At 54.0% G+C, this 20,632-nt stretch overlaps 2 protein-coding genes across 3 annotated transcripts in view; one reads left to right on the top strand and one right to left on the bottom strand.

Annotated features, from left to right (window-relative positions):
* CDH23 (cadherin related 23) overlaps positions 1–20,632 on the bottom strand; it is a 193,692-nt gene that overhangs the window by 38,809 nt on the left and 134,251 nt on the right. Inside the window, exons 18-28 of the mRNA XM_027693012.1 lie at positions 18,456–18,528; positions 18,091–18,207; positions 17,612–17,724; positions 15,384–15,491; positions 13,964–14,153; positions 13,121–13,266; positions 12,425–12,644; positions 11,332–11,484; positions 10,088–10,201; positions 8,791–8,939; positions 848–908 (exon numbers count right to left, since the gene is read on the bottom strand). Of these exons, the coding sequence (XP_027548813.1) occupies positions 848–908; positions 8,791–8,939; positions 10,088–10,201; positions 11,332–11,484; positions 12,425–12,644; positions 13,121–13,266; positions 13,964–14,153; positions 15,384–15,491; positions 17,612–17,724; positions 18,091–18,207; positions 18,456–18,528 (1,444 nt within the window). The remainder of the gene's footprint in view (positions 1–847; positions 909–8,790; positions 8,940–10,087; positions 10,202–11,331; positions 11,485–12,424; positions 12,645–13,120; positions 13,267–13,963; positions 14,154–15,383; positions 15,492–17,611; positions 17,725–18,090; positions 18,208–18,455; positions 18,529–20,632) is intronic.
* CUNH10orf105 (chromosome unknown C10orf105 homolog) lies at positions 3,043–7,735 on the top strand. 2 transcript variants are annotated; one of them, XM_027693024.1, is made up of 2 exons: positions 3,043–3,235; positions 6,656–7,735. In XM_027693024.1, the coding sequence occupies exon 2, from the start codon at positions 6,661–6,663 to the stop codon at positions 7,075–7,077; it is 417 nt and encodes a 138-aa protein (XP_027548825.1). In that variant the 5' UTR covers positions 3,043–3,235; positions 6,656–6,660; the 3' UTR covers positions 7,078–7,735. The 2 variants fall into 2 exon arrangements, with proteins under 2 accessions (XP_027548825.1, XP_027548826.1); XM_027693025.1 differs by lacking the exon at positions 3,043–3,235 and adding an exon at positions 4,836–4,898.

The raw sequence follows: 20,632 nt of genomic DNA, 5'->3' as shown, positions 1-20,632 counted from the left end.
GCTGCCCTTACATCCATCCTGGTGACACACTGAGCCCTCCCTAGGGGGCTATTCTAGAGGAAGATTACTGAGCACAACCCCAGCCCCACCACCTCCTGCTACATCAGGCTCAGCTACATCAGGGTTTGGCCCTGGGACAAGTCGGGGGGAGCTACAGAATCTCTTCAAATAAGAACAACATGGACTTGTTGGGGTGAGTCCAGAGGAGGCCATGAAGATGCTCCAAGAGCTGGAGTACCTCTGCTAAGGAGTCAGCCTGAGAGAGCTGGGGGTGTTCAGCCTGGACAAGAGAAGGCTCCAGGAAGACATTAGAGCCCCTTCCAGTGCCTAGAGGGGCACCAAGAGAGCTGGAGAGGGACTTTGATGAAGGGTCTGAAGGGACAGGACAAGAGGGAATGGCTTCCCACTGCCAGAGGGCAGGGTTAGATGGGGTATTGGGAAGAAATTCTTCCCTGTGAGGGTGGGGAGGCCCTGGCACAGGTTGCCCAGAGAAGCTGTGGCTGCCCCATCCCTGGAAGTGTCACAGGTCAGGTTGGACGGGGCTTGGAGCAACCTGGGATAGTGGAAGGTGTCTCTGTTTATGTCAGGGAATTGGAATGAGGTGGTCCTTAAGGTCCCTTCCTACCCAAACCATTCTGTGATTCTAGGATTCTATCTATTGTCCATCAACGACAAATCATCCCCCAGCAATTAACACCAGTGCTGGAATTTCACTTAGGGGTGGGGGAAATGTTTCTGTGGGCTGCGAAGTGCAAAAGGATGGAAAGCAAAACCTCCTGAGGCTGCATGTGTGGCTGCCAGAGCCTGGTACGAACCCACCGATGCACAAGGGGGCACCTGGACTTACCCTTGACAATCCGGTACCACACTCTCCCATTAACGCCTTCATCCGCGTCTGTGGCCTTCACCTTCATGAGACAAGAAAAGCAGTGAAGGTGAAGGGCAGAGAATCTCAGACTGTGACAAGTCCCCCCATCCTGCCGAGGTTGGAAATCCTGCTCCTTCACCTGAGCCAGGGAGCTTATCAGCTGCAAAGCAAAGCAAGTTATCCTCCCCTCATCACCAGACAGCAGGGATAGTGGGCTTGGGTTTGCTGCTGGATGGATTAAAGTGGGAGCTGAGCCTGAGGACTGTGCCATGAAGCCCAGGGGTCTGTGCACTGGTGGAGGTACCTCCATGGATCCTGCCCTGCACACCAATGCTTGTCCCAGTGGTGATGCCATTGGGGATGGGGCATTGCTGGGATGATTTGAGCTGGGCAGGGAGAGCTGCTCCCACGTCGGGTGGGCACACAGCCCACGGCATCCCAGCGAGTCACCCAAGCAGCAGCATATGTAAAACTTGCCAAGAGAAACGTGAATGCAACCAGCCTAGAGCGTGCTGGTGCTCAGGCTGAGCCCTCATGAGCCCCTGGGCAGTGGTGGGAGCACCCCATAGCTGTGATACACTGCACAGTCCCGGCATGCACTGAATAACCCGTCCGTCTGTCCTGGGAAACCCAAGGCATGGGTCCCCTCTGGTGTCACTGAACAAGACTGCAGTACTTTCCCTAAAAACCCGGACCTGGTGGGGAACAGCAGGACAGGGCTCACGACCCAGCTGGCACTGAGCTGCTGCATCTTCTCCCTGCAAACCCAACTTCCCACAGAGCATCCAAAGCTCGACCGCAGCGTGGTTGCATGGAAATCACCACAGTGAGGACACAGGGAATGCCTCAGCCTTTATCCTCCTACTACTTCCCTCTGCAAGGCATCTTCTGCCACATCTTCTCCCTATAATGTTACCCAGCAGTTTTGTTTTCCCAGGCAGGTGGGGGTTTGCACCCAGACTGGCGCTGGAGAGAGGAAGTGTGGCTGCAAAGGATGCACGTGCAGTGGGAATGGTGAGGGCTTCCACCCCCAGCCCCACAACACTTGCAGGAGTCAGAGATGCTCTTCTGAAACGTGTCTGTGAGATGCTTTGAACTGCTCTTGCTCCCTTCCACCAAAACACCCTGAGTCAGCAGAAGCCTTAGAAAATACTGACCCCTGCATTTGTAAACTCTCTGGGTTTCTCATCCCTGCGCCACACATGCTGTTTTCCTCTGTCCCAGACCAGATCATATCTTGCTTGTGGCTTATTCCACGTTCTACCATGGACCCAGACACGTTCCTTTCACAGTGGGGAGTTCTCCCTCCCAAACCAGCTCTTCCACCCTGAGGCTGTCTCTGGGCAGGAGCTGGGCTGTCTCCTCTCCCGTGGGATGGATGGGCTCCACAGCAGCAGGCAAGTGATGCCCAGGCAGACCGGCTGCCTTGGCATGGCACTGGCTCCCTCCTGGGGAAAGCTATCACACAGCCAGAGGAGGAAAAACAAAGGGATGGGAGGCAAAGCTTTGCAGCTTTTTGTGCCATTCCCTGAGCTGCTGTGCTCAGGAAAATGCATTTCAGGATAAGCCAACTGCACCCTGCAAACACCCCTTGAGCCATCCTCTTCCCAGCTCACCCCAAGTGTTTCCTGCATGAAGCTTCAGCAAGTAAATGGGGAGTTTGGGTTTTATTAAAACCCAGTAGTTTGCATTAAAGCAACTCATGCTCCTGCCAGCCTACAACCTGGAAAAAGCTTGGCTGCTGCCACTTTGACCCACTGAAGTCCCAGCGGAGAAGTGGTGATTTGACAGACTGTCCCCAACTTGGGAAAACAATGGCACTGGAGGGCGAGCAGTGGGAGAAAAGCTCTTTCTGCTGCAGTTGGAAGGCACCTTGTGCAGCTGAGTACCAGTGTCTCAGCGTGCTTTATCCCTCTGCTGTCCTTTTCACAGCCCCCTTTCAAACACTCCCAGCTACTGGAAAGGTGTCAGAAAAGGAGCGGGGGGCAATAAAAGAATGGGAAAAGAGTAGAGCTGCTAGGAAAAGGGGGAGCAGGCACATGGGAGGCAGCCTGCCACCTCCTCCCCAGCACAGGGGGCTCGGCCCAGCACGTACCATTTAGCCTTTCCACAGCGACAAAGCCTGGGAAACACATCCCCAGGGGGCTCGACCTCTCACTCCAGGGGGACACAGCTCCGGGGCACTGCGGCACTGCCAGAGCTCGGGAAGGGGCTCAGGGCCCCTCGGCTTTGCATGCTCAGGCTGTCCCCATCTCTCTCCCACCCTCCCAGAAAGGAGGAGGGGGCTGGCAGCCGGCAGAGTGCGGTGGGAGAGGCGCAAGGCAGGCGTGCGGGAGTCAGAGCCCGGGCTCGGCCAGCCGGTGAGAGGTAGGGAGCCCGAACCCCTGCGGCAAACCCAGTGCCGGCCCCTCGGGCTCTCCCCGAGGGGTGAGAGACAGACCCCCGGTTGCAGAACTGCTGCCTCCAGCCCTCCAGCCTCCCGGGGAAAGGGCTGCAAATGGGGGGAGATGCAAAGTTTGGGGGTGGGTGTGAGGTCAGGTATCCCTCCTCCCTCCCCCGCTTCGCGTTGCTTTGTCTGTCCCGGTGATGGGAAAGTGGGAAAGTCCTGTGGATGCAGCTCTGCCGCTTAACAACCAGGGAGATGGGGAAGAGCATCACTCACAGTCCTCTGCTTTCGGTACCCACCCATCCGGGTCGGGAAGATGGGTGTTTGGTACCCTCCAGCATCACCTCCTCCCGCACGTGGAAAGATTTAGTGCATTGGGAAAAGCTGGGGAGCTCCAGGAAAGCTCCGCTAAGCAAGACAGGGAGGGGAAGGAGAGCTGCTTTTCACTTGAGCTCTGTTACAGGCAGTGCCTGAAAACAGCGTTTTCCTTGCAGGTTGAGGAAAGGAAGGGAGAGCATATGGAAAAGCTCACGCCAAACTAGGCAGCTGGGCCAGGGCAGGGAGCAGTGCCTGGTGCTGGGCAGGATAACCCTCTCCACTGCTCATGCATGATAATCATTTCTTCTTCCTTTCCACCTTCCCCAGGGGCATTTTACCTTTTGCAATTTCTCATCTTTCCCTCTGATCCTCAGCTGCCTCGTGCCCAGGGCTGGGTCTTGAGCGCTCATGGGGATGCGTCATGTTTGGAACAGATCAGGCAGGGATGAGCCTTCTGGGGGGGATTTCCAGGAAGGACAAACCTCGTATTAACCCACCAGGGTTGATAATGTGGGGCTTGGGTGGGACAGTGATGCTATGAAAGCCCAGACTTTCCCTGGACCTGCAGCGCTGCCGCTGATCTGGGCATGAGGAGAGGCGGGATGGGAAGCAAGAGAACAGGGCACTGCTGAAAAAAGCCTGGGAAAACATAAGAGTTATCCCTCCTGATGGGTTTCTATGGAACACTGTCAAGCGAATTTAAAACACAAACTCTGCAGCCAGGACCAAGGGAGTGAAAAACAGCCTGAAGGAATTGCCCACGCCTCCCAGTTGGCTCTTAAGGAACAATGGAAGGTCACAGAGCCGAACACGTGCAGTTAGTAAATGCCAGCGTTGAGGTAGCCCTGGAAACCTTGATTCAGGCTGCCTTTGGAGTGGGATATGCTGCAGCCCTGCCTGCTTGTGTTCCATGCCCAGGCAGCACAGAGAACAGCCTGTACATGGAGCAGGGGGTCCTTGGGATGGCTGCTCTGCTCCCAAGGGGAAGCCCCTTGGGATGGCTGCTCTGCTCCCAGGGGAAGGGGCTGAGCCAGGCAAGGAGCAGCTGCATGATAAAAAAGTACTTTTGGAGTGAAGAGAGGGGAAAACATCACTTTGGAGGAGGTGACAAGAGCCCTAGTCCCTGGGCCTGCTTGCAATACACACAGGGATTCTGTCACTGTTCTCAGATGCTGAGAATTTTTGCAATTCCCATTTACCAAGCACAGACCTGGCTCTGACCCATGGAAACAGCTACATCTCCCCAGAGCCCCCAAGCTCTGGGCAGACTGATACAGTCCTTGCCCTGAGGCTGCCAGCATCATAGCTTGGAAAGCTCAAGCCCAGGTGATGGAAAGTATTCCAGAAATAAAACACATCTCCCTAGTGCCTCAAACCCAGCACCCAACTCTATAGTGGAAACCTCTGATCTTGTTCCCTCTGTATTTCAGCTCATTGTCTGGAGCACAGATCCTGCAGGAGAGATTCTGAGGCAGGGTCCTGGCAAACCAGAGCTGGGAGCCCACCCATGTAACCCAGAGGGTACAGATGGGGCATGGACAGCCCAAGTTCAAGGGCTCCTGAGCCCCTCAACCCTCAGCTTTGCAGCCCCCACAGTGTTTGCTGAAGGTTGTTTCCTCCTGCGTAATTCAGGTGGTGAACGATGCTCATCCCTCCTGAGGCAGCACCTCACTTTCCACGAGGCTTGTCTCCACCAGGGTGTCTCATAGTTTCCAATCAACAATGAAAGATATGTCACTGTTATTCTTCCTCCCCTTTTTGAGTGTTTTACGGTGAATGTTTGGCTGCTGCCTACACACACCTGCGTGACTTTGGGATGGTGGTTGCAAGAGCAGACCCAGAGACCCTGGCTGTCCCTGCAGCCCTGCCTTTCCCCTCCAAGATCTTAATTTTAAATTGGCTCAATCCAAATCCAAACTCGCCAGGAGGCTGCCCAGCCACAGACCAGCCAAACAGCTCTCTGTCACTCTTCTACCTCCCACACCTCTGTAGGAAAGTAATAAAGCTTTACCTCCAGCGTACAGGCTGGAGCACCAAGGCCATGGCAGAGAGCTGGCACAGCAAGGTTTCCCCAGCCCTCATCTCTGAGTTGGGGGGATGCCAGCGTCTGGCACAGCCTGTCTGGGACTGGAGGGTGCATGGGAGCTAAAAAATGGGTACAAACTGCTCTTGGGAGGATCTGACCAGGCAGGGAAAGGAGAAGATAGTCACCATCAAGTGTTAGGTAAGAGCTGTCATCCATGAGGCTTTGGGAAGCTGCTTTGTATCACTCTGCAGAACTGGCTGAGAAACCTGTGACATGTCTGAACCTGAAAGCAGGTCAGCAAAACGTCTGACACGAGGATTTTTGGTATGAGCAGGGTGAGGGTGTTACATTTCACCCCTGCAAAATAATAAAGGCAATTCCAGTGCAATACCACAACTCAATGGGGAATTACCAGGGCAGAGCCTTAACCAAGTATCTGATTTCCTTGGGGGAATAATCAGAAACCCCCAAATGCCAGCCAATCCAACAAACCCACATTTCTGGGGAATAGAGAAGGACCAAACCCCAGCAGCCCAGGAGGAAGGTTTTGGATCTTCTGTAGTGCATGGATATTTATCTCTTCCAGAAGATCTTCATGCAACATGTGCGTGCTCCCTAAAGGTGTCCTCATAGGGCCCATGGTACCATGTGTACATAGCACTATGTGTGCTAGATTTCTTTGCCAGGTGGTTTTGCACTTCAGTTCAGGGAGGTACTTTGCAGGTATAAATCCCATCTCTGTGCTTTGCCTCCCGGGACCCTCTGTCTCCCTGTGTCACAGAAAACATGGCTGGGAAAATCCTGCACATCAAGGCATGACAAGAATCCATCAATTTAACCACAGGGTGGCTGCCTGTCCAGCTTCTAGGTGGTATGACCCTGAGATTAGCTCAGCTGGTCAGAGCATGGTGCTAATAACACTGAGGTTGTGGGTTTGATCCCTGTATGGGCCACTCACTTAAGAGCTGGACTTGATGAGCCTTGTGGGTCCCTTCCAATGCAAAATATTCTGTGAAATCTCCTGTGTCACTTCTCTGTATCACCTTGTGCACTGCAGGGAAGATGAGCACAGAGGACTCTAGCAATGGGACCTCTCCCACCCCGCCTCTCCTTGGGCTTCTGGTTTCAACCACGGAGCTGGTCCCACCCAGCATCCCATCCCCTGAGATGAGAGACTCACTGTCTGTCATCGTCGCACTCGTCTGCATCTTCCTCCTCCTGGCGACCTTCCTCATCTTTGTCACCCTCTGCAAGCCAGCAGCGCTGGACCAGTCCCTGTCTGGACCCCGGGAGTGGATGCCCCACCACCCGTTGGATGCCAGTGAGCCCCAGCTGAGGCTCTGGAAGCGCCTGGGCTCCCTGCGGGGCTCCATCAGCAGCTTCAGGAGGAGCAAGCCAATGTCTCAGAGCCAGCTCTCCTGCCCCAGGAGCTCCCCTGCCAGACAGGACTGGGACATCGTGGAGTCCACCAAAATGTGATCTCGCTCTGCTGTTCTTTCCCAAGCTTTTGGTTCAGGCTCAGTTCCCTCCTCAAGCATCCCTTGGTATCCTGGGCACCCTGTCAGAACCCCTTTGAGCAACTCATTTCCAGGCAGTGGCTCTGTGAGGCAACAGGAGATTTTGCAATTTCAGGTTTCCAAATGCTTTCCAGGTTACTGTTTCCTGTCAGGAAAGGTGGAGGCATCCAAACTACACCCACATGCATCTATAACCGGGCAGCCAAAAAAAAAATCCTGCTGCTTCATTTCTTTTGGAAAATATTGTGCAAGTTGTGCTGCACCTGAACAAACAGCTTGGAAGAGAGCAGAGCAACCTGGCTGCCTAAAGAGGGGCATCCCAGGGCAAACCTGCTCCACAGAAAAACAATCCTCAGCTGAGATCTCCCCATTGAGCTGTGCTCCTGAGCAGGTGAAGAGAGGCTCGTGTCCCCAGTGTGCTGCCTGGTCCCTGCCTCTCCCCCTTCCCATGCACCTCACTGGGCTGCCTGGGACATTCCTGCTCTCTGGCCCTGCACTGCCTGGCTTTGGGAGAAAGGGATGGGGAAACATTCAGAAACTGTCCTGTTGCCGTAGGGATGTGGGGATGTATTTGAAGGGAGAGACCTTCTGTAACAAATGGTTCACACTGAAGGTGTAAATTAAAGTAAAGCCAGGTGATGACCCATTTCTGTTTCCCTCTGGTGTTGTTCTGCAGAAAACAAACTTCCCCCAAATATCTCCTCTCTTTTGCCACAAAGAGCCACTTCTTTTGGGAAGCGAGTTCTAAGAAAAGGCACTTTGATGCCAGTCAGACTCGAGTTTCCTCCATTCTTTTGATTTGCAAAACCAGCTCAGATTGAGGAGTCCCAGGCAGGGCTTCTCTCTGCCTACAACTCCACTCTGGGACTACAGGCAGCTGCCTGACCCCAGAGACATCACCTACACTGTGCCACAGCACAACAGGTGATGAGGAGCCACAGCACTCCTGCTTGGGGACGGGCTACCCTGAGCACGACACACGGCTCCCAGCAAACCTTTGTTGCAACAGGCAAAAGGCTCCTTTCTTCTCTCCCAGTGACTCACCCTGCCCGCCACAGCCGGGGACAAAGCTGCCCCTTTCCTTGTGCTGGGAGAGGTATTCAAGGCAGGAGGAGCCTTCCCAGGGCCCTCTGCAAAGAGCCTTTGGTGCCTGCTCCAGAAGAGCCCTGGGTTTGAGGGATGCTGGAAGGCCTGGGAGGCCGGTGTGAATGCCGGCATTCATTCGCTGCTCACTGAGCCATTCAGCCCTGCCACCGCTCCCTCAAAGAGCAACAAAAATGAAAGCAAAGTCCAAATGCTTTTCTCCCTCCGTTTTTTCAACCCCTCTCCGAGCATCTCTTTGCAGGCACTCTTCTCCCTCCCCCTTGAGATCTCTGCCTTGTGAGGAGGGAGAAAGCAGGGATGCAGCCAAAGTGGCCTCGCCAGCACAGGGCTTGGCTTTTCCCCTCTCACCCCCCTGCAGAAATGGGGTGAATTTCTTAATTTTCCCTTGTCCTTTGCTGCCTTCTCCCCAGCGCTCACAGCCTCTGTGAGCAAGAACACACCTCTCTCACACACACTCCTCCAGGGGAAGACACCACTGACAGAGAGAGAAAATCTCTGCCCTGGGCTTCCTGCAGCTCACAGTTAGTGGGGGGACCCCCTCCTCCCACCCAAGGGTGGAAAAGCCACGTGCCTGCACTATGCTGCTGGCGGCCGGGATGTCCTCGGGGACGCTGACTTCGTAGCTGCTCTGGAGGAAGATGGGCCGGTTGTCGTTGACGTCCAGGACGGTCACGTACACGGTGGCAGTCCCGGTGCGCCGGTTCCCGGTGGGGCCGTTGTCTGTATGGGAGAGAAGGGTGAGGGGGGGAGATTCAGTCACCTCCATCTCTGAACTAAAATCCTTCGTCTTTTCTGCAGCTTCCAAATCCCACACTGAACCATGGCTTTGGGTGTTTTGGTTTTTTCCCCTTCCTATCCTGAAAGGAAAAGGAAAAGGTAAACCACCCCCAAGCTCTGCCAAGGAGCCCAGCGAGGCTGGAAACGCAACTGGTCGATAGAGAGGATTTGCAATTCTGTACACTGAGTAATGTGTGTTGGAAGGGACTGCTGGAGGCCAGGGATCTGGGAAATGAAGACAGGTAGGGGTCTGGTGAGTTTTCTATAGCCACAGCTCAGCTTATAGTCAAGGAGCACCAGGATATGTTGATGTTCCATAGACAAGGACATGGCAGCATGGCTCTTGGATTTGCAGGAAGGATGAGGCACTGGGAAGCATCGGTTGGGTTTGGTTTTTTCAACATGCCTGATGCAGTGAGTGCTAAACCCACCCAGCTGGAGCCCATGGGATCTGGTTCCTGGGACAACACAGGCAGCCTGACATCCATCAGAGGAGCATAACAGACCCTCTACCCCTTGGGATCTGGTCCTGTGTGCCCAGCTGGTGCAGCATCCCTGCTGCAGCCCCCGTGGCACCTGCAGTGCTGTGCCCCTGAGATTTCTGACTGGCCACTTATTTCTCCTTTCAAAAGGGGCATCCAAGTGGTCTGTACAGAGGCACATCATTATAAAGCTCTGGGGGTGACAGCCAAGCTGTGTTTGGCACACGGGTCCTCTGCACGTGCCAGGTGGCTCAGGGTTAATGAGCAACCACAGAGCCAAGGGCTGGCACGGATTAGGGGAACGGTGCTGTGGTGCTGCCATTTTCGGGTGGAGGGCTGCCCTGGACAGTACGGAGCCTCTCAGGATTGGGGGGCCCTGCCTTCCCCAGGGGAAATGGGCTGGGCAAACCTGAGAGATGAATATACTATCTGAAAAAGTTATGGTGGGACCAGGACATACTAATTCACACGAGTTGTGAAATGTTAACACCAAGCACAGGCTGTGGTTTACAGAGTGCCTCAGAGGTTGCTGCCTCTCTGACACACCTGCATGGCCACCCCATGGAGCTGTGTGGCAGTGGTCCCATGGGATTAGTGGGAAATCCTTACCAATGGCTTCCAGGATCAGCGTGTACGATGCCACGGTCTCCCTGTCCAGACTCACGACTGTCCTGACCACTCCATCCCTGAAGCCAACACTGAATTTGCCGTCCTGGTTCCCACCTGCAGCAAAGGACAAGGACCAAGGAATCATAGAATCCTGGAATGTTTTGGGTAGGAAGAGACCTTAAAGATCATCTTGTTCGACCCCCTGCCACAGGCAGGGACACCTTCACTAGACCAGGTTGCCCAGAGCCCCACTCCGGCCTTGGACATTTTTAGGGAAGGGACATCCACAACTTCCCTGGGCAGCCTGTTCCAGTGCCTGACCACTCTTTCAGTGAAGAAATTTTTCCTAATATCTAATCTGAATCTTCCCTGGTGCAACTTGAGGCCATTTCCTTGGATTCTGCAGCCTGGGCATGGGGTCAGCCCAGCTGTGGAAGGATGATCTTGTATCTTGTCCTAAGCAGAGCTGCTCTGCAGCAGAAGTGGGCAGAGCACCTTCCCTCTGCCTCATGGAACGCTGTGCCGGCCTCGCAGAACCAATGGCTGCAGGAAAAGCTGAATCATAGAAGGGCCAGATCATTTCCTGAACGCTTTGGAAGCAAACTGGGGTAACGCTGCATGTGAACTGTGGTACCTGTGGGACAACACACCCTGTTTCACTCGCGGTGAGGCCGGAGGGGCCGCGACATGAATCGCCAGGCTGCTACTGTGGGAAAAAGGACTCTCCGCTGACACTTCTGCTTTCACCCTCTTCCTGAGGGCTCGATGCCACACATGCAGTTTGCAAGTGAAAGCGTGGCCAGGGGGTTCCCCGGCCTCCTGTTGCAGGAGCTGCAGCTGCGGTGAGAGCCCAGCACTGCCCGGATGGCATCGCTGCCCACCCGCCCCCTGCCCACCGAACCCCACTGCCACACAGCGATACAGAGTGCCCCAAAATTTCATTTATGGCTTCCAAGCATAAGCACATGTGAATGCCACCCCAGGCCTTGTTCCCCAGCCATGTCCTGCTCATCCTCGTGCCCTTCCTGGCTGTGTCCCAGGAATGCTGGGGGTCAGTGGTCGCCCCTAGGCAGGGCACAGCGGAGTGGTCAGCACGGCAGGAGCCAAGCAGGGCTGTTCAGCAGAGGGCGATGCCGGACAAGGTTTGCAGGGGCCGGGAAAGGCAGCGCTGAAGTGCAGAACACCCTGGCCAAGGTCTGGGGCAGCCCTGCAGCCAAGGCTCCTGTTTCACATGGGGTTCATACCTGTGATGAAGTAGCTGAGCTCGGCATTCAGCCCCACGTCGGCATCTGTGCAGTTGAGCCGGACCACTTTAAAATCCCGGGCCACGTTTTCAGGCAGCGACACGTTGTAGATGGGTGGGAAGAAGGTGGGGTTCTCGTCGTTCACGTCCAGAACTGAAAAGGGGAGCAGAGTTGAGTGTCCCCCTCCAGGGCTGCCCCTCCTGCAGAGGCCAGGCTGATGTCTGCCGGGCTCCCAAAGCTCCTGTCTGCTGCCCTGAGCATCCCAGGGAATGCTCTGCCTGACTCTCTCTGGCATTTGTATGGTGTGGGTGCCTGCAGAGCAGCTGTAAGGACTGGTCCCCACAGTTGCAGGCTGTAATTACCAACCCCTGATACATACAGATCACCCTCCTCACAGCCAAAAAAACCCCACCTTACATCACTGTAACTCAATTTAGTATTTGCACCAAACCCATTTCCATCCCCATTTGAAGAGAAAGCTGGGGCTTAAATATAAGCTCAGTATTTCCTAGTGCATGGCAGAGAGCTCTGGAGGTACAGGACCAGGAACTTCTTTTCCAAACTCAGGCCTGAGGACAATCCAGGGTCAGTTTATTTCCAGATGATGCTTATCCTCAGCCCTAGGCTCACATGAAGCCAGTAAATAGCAACACATTAAATTAAAGACAGACCATGCAATATGGTCCAGCTCTGAACTGGGAGTGCGTGGGCTATCCAGGCACGCAGCTTATGGGAATCACATGCTGAAGCAAAAGACAGGCTGAAAGGAGAAGCAACACTGGGGATGGGGGAATGGAGGAAAAAACAACAGAGAATTTGGGGGCCCTGCCAGAAAGGCCATGTTTTCCCCGTCTCTGCACTGTGCTGGTGGCACACACGAAGCCTGTGGGGACAGCAGAGCAATGGGCTGCCTTCCCTGCGTCCTGTTGTACACAAAACCAGACAGGATCCTGTTTTCAGATCATACATCCATCTGATTCCTCTGCGTGTCTCCCATATAAACCACGTCTCCTCCAGCGAGGAGTCCTTGTCACCAAGGGACGGAGGGGTCTGTGTGTCTGGGCATGTCAGGGAAGGGTCTCAGTGCCCCCACCTTTGACAGTCAGGGTGCTGGTGGAGCTCTTGGAGGGCACGCCGGCGTCGCTGGCCACCACCCGCAGGTAGTACTGGGCGATCCTCTCCCTGTCCAGCACGGCCGTGGAGGTGACGAGCCCGCTGGTGCTGTTGATGAGGAAATCCATGCGGGGCATTCCCACCTGCATGCGGTACGTCACCTGCCCGTTCGGGCCCTCGTCCAGGTCGATGGCCACTACCTATGGGGGAGAGCAGGGGGGAGCCTGAGCATCTCCTGATAAGGAAAATCAGGGTACAGAAACCCCGAGTGTTTCTTTGCCCCCAGGGATGCTGGGATGAAACCTAAGGGGCCTCAGAGGATCCGCCCTGCCAGGAGCGAGCACGTGGGGTGGGGGATGCCACAACCCCTTCTGCATCCCCCCAGTTGAATTGTTAGAGAATGGAGAGGAGGGAGAGGATGGGAAAAAATGGAGAAGGTGGGGAAGAGGACTTGAAGCATTCCCCCTGCTGGGAGCCAGCACACAGGGTAGGATGCACAACCCCTTCTGCATGCCCCTAGTTGCATTGCTAGAGGATGGAGGCGATGAAGGAGAAGAAGAGGATAGAGAAGATGGAGAGGACAGAGAGGATGCACTGCTAGCCTGCTTTGCAGAAGCAATGGCAGCGATGGCAGCAGCTCCCAGTGTGGGGCATGGCAGCAGTGGGACACACTCACCTGGAAGACAGAGGAGCCTGCGGGAAGGCCCTCGGCGATCTCGGCAGCAAAGGGCAGGTTTTGGAAAGTGGGGTCATTGTCGTTCAGGTCCAGCAGGTTGACAAAAACTGTGGCACTGCTGGTAGCTCTCAGGGGTGGCCTCCCACCTGTGGAAGCCAGGAATGGGGGTCTCAAGGTTAATACTCGAGCTGTTTCCACTCCTTTCCCCTAAAAGGAGGCCTCATTCCCTATGCAGACAGTAGTGCAGGATGGGGTGATGCCCCTGATTTGTCATGGATGATTTGTCATGGATGGAGCCCTAGGTGGAATTCTAGAATGGTTTGGATTGGAAGAAACATTAAAGACCATGTAGTTCCAACACCCTGCCATGGGCAGGGACACCTTCCACTAGATCAGGTTGCTCATAGCCCTGTCCAACCTGGCCTTGAACACTTCCAGGGATGGGGTAGCCACAGCTTCTCTGAGCAACCTGTTCCACCACCCTCTGAGTAAAGAATTTCCTCCTAACATCTAAACATCTAATCTAAATCTCTCCTCTTTTAGTTTAAAACTGTTACCCTTTCTTCTATCACTATCTGAAAGCAGAAATTTATCTTCGTATCTCTAACTTTTTTCCTAAAAAAAACCCAAGTTTCCCTTTTCTCTCTTTTCCAGAGAAAAATACATCAGCTCTTTTTCCCCCACCTGCTCAACTGACTTTCTGGGACGCTGATGGAGCCAGGCTGAGGGGCAGGAGAGTTCCTGCTTCCCAGGCTCAAAGGTTCAACTTGTTGTTGTGAAAACAATCCGTGAGGGAGAGCGGAGGGCGAGGAGGGAGCACTGTGGGATGGAAGTGGGGCTTACAGTCAGTGACGGACACCACGATCCTGCGCATGAGCTGGGCCTCCTGGGCGTTAGGATTCTCCCGGTCCAGGAGCACGCCGGTGGTGCGGATTTTGCCCGTGGTGCTGTTGAGGTTGTAGAACTTGTTGGGAGGCCGGATGCTGTACACCACTGTGCCATTCTCCCCCAGGTCCGGGTCCACAGCCACCACCTGCCATGGAGAAACAGCAGAGAATTAAAGCAGAGTGCTGGGAATTTACTCCCACATGGATTTGCTGGTGTCTAACAACAAGTCTGAGCTCACATGAGAGGCTTCCCTGCACCAGCACCAGCAAGAAGCTCCCCTTCCTCCATCCAGTTCTGTATTTTCATGATATTTGCAGGGATTTTGTACCCTCGAGAGTGGAGTTAAATCTCCCCAGAAATGGCCTGTGAGCCCAGGAGGTGATGGCATGGCAAGAGAGACACAAGCACGCAGCAATCAACCTGGCTTTCCTCCTTTTAAATAAAACCAGCTAAAAAACAAGGACCCTGCAGAAAAATAAACTAAACGGGACAAAGAGGCACTCTGAGAAACTTGTGCTGCCGCACCCAGAATGCTGGAAATAATTCCTTGGTGGAGTTCTCCTCCACGTCAGATATTCTGTGTTTTACTGCTCTCTCTGTGACATTTTTTATTACAGGGGACATTTACATTAAAAAAAAAAGACCAATTTCATTGCACTCATAACTTCCCCAGCTCCCGCTGCTTGTCCTGCAGCTGAATTTACATCGGATCGGTGACAAAATAATTATTTTCCCAGCAACTAATTGGGATGTCAAAGGCAAGATGACTTCAAGCTGGTGCCGAGCAGCGGGGCTGGTGCTGCGTGGAGGAGAGAAAACCACTGTGCTCTGGCTCGGGCAGTGCTGCCAGACCTTTCCTCCTCAAAAAAAAAAAAAATCCCATTTTTTTTTTTCTCCAGCCTTCCTCCTTATATGATTTTGTGGATTGTCTTCACTTTTCCCTCATTTATTTTCCATTCTGTTCCCATCATTTTTCTCTCGGCGTGATGGAGTAGAAGCCTCCCCCTCTCCTTCTCTTTTATTTCGCCAGAGGGACTTGAAAGGCTGTAAATCAAAGTCTTTCAGAGAGGTCCTTGAAGGAGGTCGCAGGCGAGGCTAAGAAAAGGAGAGTTTGGCCAAAATCCACACAATTTGGAGAAGAAAAATAATATGCCAGCAGGGAGAAGAAACACAGGGAATGGGCGGCAGGTAGAGGCCCAGGAGAAACGTTTTAAATGAAATTCTGCAAGATGGTGCTGGACTGGAGGTGACACAGGTTTGGAGGTGACACCGGTCAGGTAGGTGCCACCCGTTTGGAGGTGACTCCCTGCTCCAGCCAGGCTGGTGACAATCTCACCAGGCTTCTAGTGCAACCACCACCTTCCCTCGCACGTACTGTGGTGACATCTGAGTTGGGGGGTGTCATTTCCACCAGGTTGATGAAGTATGGCTCATCCTTCCACGTGGGATAGTTGTCATTGATGTCCAGCAGTGTGATGTTCACCTGCGAGAGAGCAAGGAGGCAACACTGAACCAGGAGGTACAGCTTCCTGGGGTGGCACAGCGTGTCCCCTGGATGTCCCCAACACACGTTTCAGGCATTGAAACAGCCTGCCCAGGGCAGTGGTGGAATCACCATCCCTGGGGGGATTTAAAAGATGTGTAGATGTGGCACTTGGGGACGTGGGTTAGTGTTGGGCTTGGCAGTGCTGGGGGAATGGTTGGGCTTGATCATCTCAGAGAGGTCTTTTCCAACCTAAATACTTCCATGGTTCTGTGATTCTATGTTCTCCCCCTGGAGGGAAAAAACCCATGGAAAGCCCACATCCTGCACCTTCACAGCCAAGGCTCCTTGGCATATCTGAGGTGGGTTTGGCTGGCGTGTGTTTGTTAAAACCAATTGCAGGGCACAAGGTGTGTTTTCAAACAGCTGCTTCACTGGGAGGGGGATGCAAGTCAGTGGGGGAGAGGATGCAGCAGGAATGGGGCAGGAAAGGAAGGAAAAAACCTGAGTCAGTGGTGAAAAGCAAGAAGAAAAAAAAAGAATGAGAAACCAGCAGAGGGTACAGTAACGGGGGGTGGGAGGTGTGAAGACAAGAGAGCACGGGTGAGAACGGTGCTCTGAAGTGTTACCTGTCTTCGTTTTCAGCCTGAGAAACGGCATCTAAGTGACAGCAGTGAGTCTGTGGGATGCATCCTACTGCCTGGGAGTCTTTCACCTCCCCAGATAACCCATTTCAATCCAGCCTGTGAGGTTATGAAGGTGTCTGAGGAAAGAGCTGCAGCTCAAGGGGAGTGGGGCCCTAAGCAGGGGGTCTCAGTGGAGCTTCTCCAGGGGTCTTCCCTGCTCCCAAGTCCCCGTGTCCTGCTGTCACACCAGGCTGAGCTTCTGGTGCCACCCCGTGGTAGGAGAGGTGAGTCTGGACAGCACAATCTCCAGGGACAAGCCAAGGCAACACGGTGGCCCCTGGAGAAGGCTCCACGTGCTTGTCCATCACCCAGGGATCTTGCAAAAGACCCTTATTACTGATCAAAAATGATTATTTTGAGCTCCATGTGTATATATATCCCTGCTAATGGCAGCAGACAAACTTACTCAGCTGCCCTCATCTCACCGAGTTTTAATATTCTTCAACTTTCTGGGCATCAGGAGGCTTTTTTTCCCCCCCACCTTGTTTTGCCTTTCAACAAAGCTATTTAGGAGAACATAATCTCATCCAGAGCTCTGGGGGGGAACTCAGCATACCACAGGCCATGCTGGTGCCATCACCTACCTCTGGGAGGCTCCATAGGGAACTTCTAGTCTGCTACCACAGACTTCCTGAAGGCCCTTGGCAGGAGTGACAATTATTCCAGGGATATTCCTCAACACCACAAATTTTTCTGCATTGTCCTGTGTTGTGTGTGACATCTCTGCTGCAACCCAACTGAACATCCCGGGAGCAAGAGCACCCCAATGGTGCCAAGAAAATGTCCCAAAAAAGACGGTGCCATGAGCACTGAGAGACAGAATCATAAAATTGGAAAAGATGTTTAAAATCATTAAGTCCAATTGAGATGGATCCTTGGCTTTTGACCTCCTGGTATTTCCAAAGAGTTTTACAAACGCTTTACCAACAATGGGGCTCCCTGATGCCTGTGAAGGGCAAGGCAAAGAAGGAGGCTTCAGCCTGTAGCTCCACCAGCAACTTCCGAGGAGCCCAGGCATTCCAGGCTGGCTGGAAACCCTTGACCCAAGCAACATGTGAATAGACTGCTATTCCTGTCACCAGGAATAACTAAGTGTGCCCACAGGCTCTCCAAGAGGCATGAACAAAGAGAGCCATGCTGCAGGTGAAATAGGTACCCATTACCACCTCCACAAGGACAGCTGGATATGTAAAGCTCTGGAAGATCAAGTGGCTCCTGTGTGGTTTTCCAGAAAAGAGAGCTGACTTCAAGGTCTACACAGCCTGGAGAGTCAATTTGTGAGCAGTGGTGGGGGCAGTCCAGAGGGCAGGGACTGCTGTGTGCTTTTCATCCATTCACACAGCTAAAATGAGACACCGCAGCCCCCCCCCCGTCCCAGCCCCAGGGGGTAACCAGTGGCTAGAGGAGATGGGAATCACTCCTTCCCACACTCACCATAGCAATGCCTGTCTTCTGATGGTGGCCGACGCCTCCATCCACTGCCCGGACGATGAGGATGTACTCGGATTTGGCCTCCCGGTCCAGCAAAGATGTTGTTGTGATTTCTCCTGCAGCCACAGGAGATGACAGAGGAAAAAAAGAAACACTCAAAACCAGGGCCAGGATACTCCACAAATGGACTCTTCCTTCTGATGCAAATAGATGGACCCTGGCAGCTCCTTAGCTAACAGAAGCCTTCACAGCCCAGCCTTTCCTTAGGTGTCACTCCCACCAGGGGCTGAGTTTCCATGGATGCCTCTGCTGAAGCTCTCATGGCGACTGGGCAAGTGGTGGTGTCTGAAATCTGGTGAATCCCTTAAATTGTGGGTCTCCTAAGCAGGCTGATTGGAAGAGAGGAGAGCAGGGCGAGGGAAGGAGCGAGAGTGGAAGAGAGAACTGAAAGGAAAAGGGAGAGAGCGTGTCCAGAGTCTCACCTGAGCGAGCGTTGATCCGAAAATGTGAGGAGCCTTCCAGGGAGTAGATGATTGACTCCTGTCCATACTCCCTGGACCGGTCCATGTCCGTGGCATTAAGAAACAGCACTGTGGCTCCTTGGGGAGGCAGAAATGAGGGTTGGGATGGGTCAGAACTGCCCTGATCCCCCACACTGCTCCTGCAGTTCACCCAGCCAAGGGGTCCCCTCTCCTGCATGCACAGTGGGGCCAAACCCCCACAGCTGGGAACTCTACCAGGTCTCTGGCTTAACCTCCCCAAAAAGGCATCACCCACCCTGTTCTGGCTGTAAGGCACCCAGTGCCCTGCTGGGAACCTGGAGAAGGAGCATGGGGGTGGCCTGTACCTGCCATAATGTCCTCCATGATGGTTATCACATAGGAGGGCTTGCTGAACGTGGGGGGGTTGTCATTTTCATCCTGAAGCAAAGAGAAGGTCGAGAGGCTGGTTGGGAAAACGGCAAAGTGCTCAAGAGCTGCAAAAGTCTGGTATGGGGATGCTCCTGGCCAACTGCATCTCAAGGTGTGACCAGCTCACAGCGCCAGTGTGGGGAAGGTGCCTTGGGGGTGAGGCACTGGGGGTCTGAGCAGTGGTTTCACTGTGGAGGCAGCTGAGGCTGAGGTAAGATGATGGTCAGTGACTTTGCTGAGTCCTACAGTGGGGATGATACTGACTCCCTCATCACTCAGCACCCCGGGCATGGGGCTCAGGAACCACTGCCACTGGCAGATGAGCATTCTCCAAGCTGCTCCTGTCTCCACCACAAAGCCTGGGAAGCTCAGGCACCACAGGAAGCACGGCAGCATCGTGCACAGACCTGCTCCTCCCTAGTTATCCAGGTCACCCTGGCCACAAGGCAAACTGGACTGGCCAGGTGAGCTGGTGAGCTTTGGCTGCCTTTCTTTCAGAGGAGGAATGCTGTGAGTGCAGAGAGGGCAGCCACAGTATTTTTGGGGGGAAGCTGGTTTGCATACCAGCTCCCTCCAACCCCATCTCTGCCATCGACCACTGGAGAAATGTCCTGGAGAAACAAGGCAGGAGCAATTGCTTGAAACATCCCTCAAAACAGATTTTGGACTGGTTTAAAGCTCCCCCCAGGGGGCCTTAAATGCCGTTTAAATATTGTTAAGAATCTGTCTTAAATGAACCAAACCCAATCGCCCACGGAGGGAAGGACAGAGCTGCCAGGACATTAAAACACCGTTATGGACCTCACCAATTCCCTGGGGCTGCTCTAGAGATGTTTTCTACCTGGACACCACTGATGGACCTGCAGGCTCAGCTGCCACCAAACTTGATATCTGAAGCAATTTCACATGCCGACGATGCCCATCATACTGCAATTAAATTTCCATCCCTTGCTTTCGTTCCTGGAGGCAGGTGGTCTTTAATCAGCCTTTGTGCCACTCAGCTTTCACCGCGCCTCCTCCAAGGGCAATGAGGAAATTGCCAGCTGCCCGGGTGCTGTCCTCACCATCCCTCCTCCTCCTCCTGGCAGAGATGGGTGGGGGGCATCCGGGGCAAACCCAGGACAGCTGGGCAGGTTAAGGGCAAAGGAAAAGGAGAAGCTGAGCGTGCATCCACACGCCACCTGCAGCTGGGCCTGGGTGAGCTGTGCTGTGGTCCAGGCTGGGTGGACACAAGCCAGAGCAGACACCGTGTCGTGTCATTAATGTTCCTGAGATCATCAGGCCAGGCTCAGCAGTGCCACAGCCCAGCAGGCCTTCTCTTGAGTAGGTAGGGCTTGCTTTTGGCTGGCTCTCCATCTGGCCAGAGCTGGCGTGCACCTGCCTCCTACTTGAGAAGGACATTTCCCACTTCAGCAACATGAACTCCAAAGCTCCCCGCAGGCAATGCCAGGTGATGCCAGACAGAACCCAGCACTCTTCCGCTCCCATGAACAAGGTCATACACCTAATCAGCTAAGACCAGCTTCCCATGTTCTCCTGACCCCCAGCCTTCCTCCCTACACCCTCACTCTCAGACAGCCGTCATACCATGGAATCACAGAATGGATTGGGTTGAAAGGGACCTTAAAGCTCATCTCATTCCAACCCCCCTGCCATGGGCAGGGACACTGTCCACTAGACCAGGTTGCTCCAAGCCCCATCCAAGTTGGCCTTGAACACTTCCAGGGATGGGGCAGCCACAGCTTGTCTGGGCAACCTGTACAACAGCCTCAGCACCCTCAAAGCAGAGAATTTCTTCCTAACACCTAACCTAAACCTGCCCTCTCTTCCAGGTTGAAGCAGATCCCCCTCATCCTATCCCTCCATGCTGCCTCCAAGGATGCTGAGGATCATGGATGCTCACACTAAGCACACAACCCCTTTCCTCCAGACACAGGCAGGCTGTAAGTCACCGGCTCATCGCTCCGAGCGGGGCGGCAGCGGCAGGGAGTGAGGCAGAACCTTATTAGCAGTGATATTTCCCGGGATCCTGGCGTGGCGCGCACTATTAGTTCTGACTCGGCGACTCCCTCTACAAAAGCGTATTGTCCCCTAATGGGAAATCTACAAGGCG

This window comes from Neopelma chrysocephalum, unplaced genomic scaffold (assembly GCF_003984885.1).
Source record: "Neopelma chrysocephalum unplaced genomic scaffold, ASM398488v2 Primary Assembly neopelma1_89, whole genome shotgun sequence".
Taxonomy (NCBI): Eukaryota; Metazoa; Chordata; class Aves; order Passeriformes; family Pipridae; genus Neopelma; species Neopelma chrysocephalum.
This window is presented reverse-complemented; position numbering and strand designations above follow the sequence as displayed.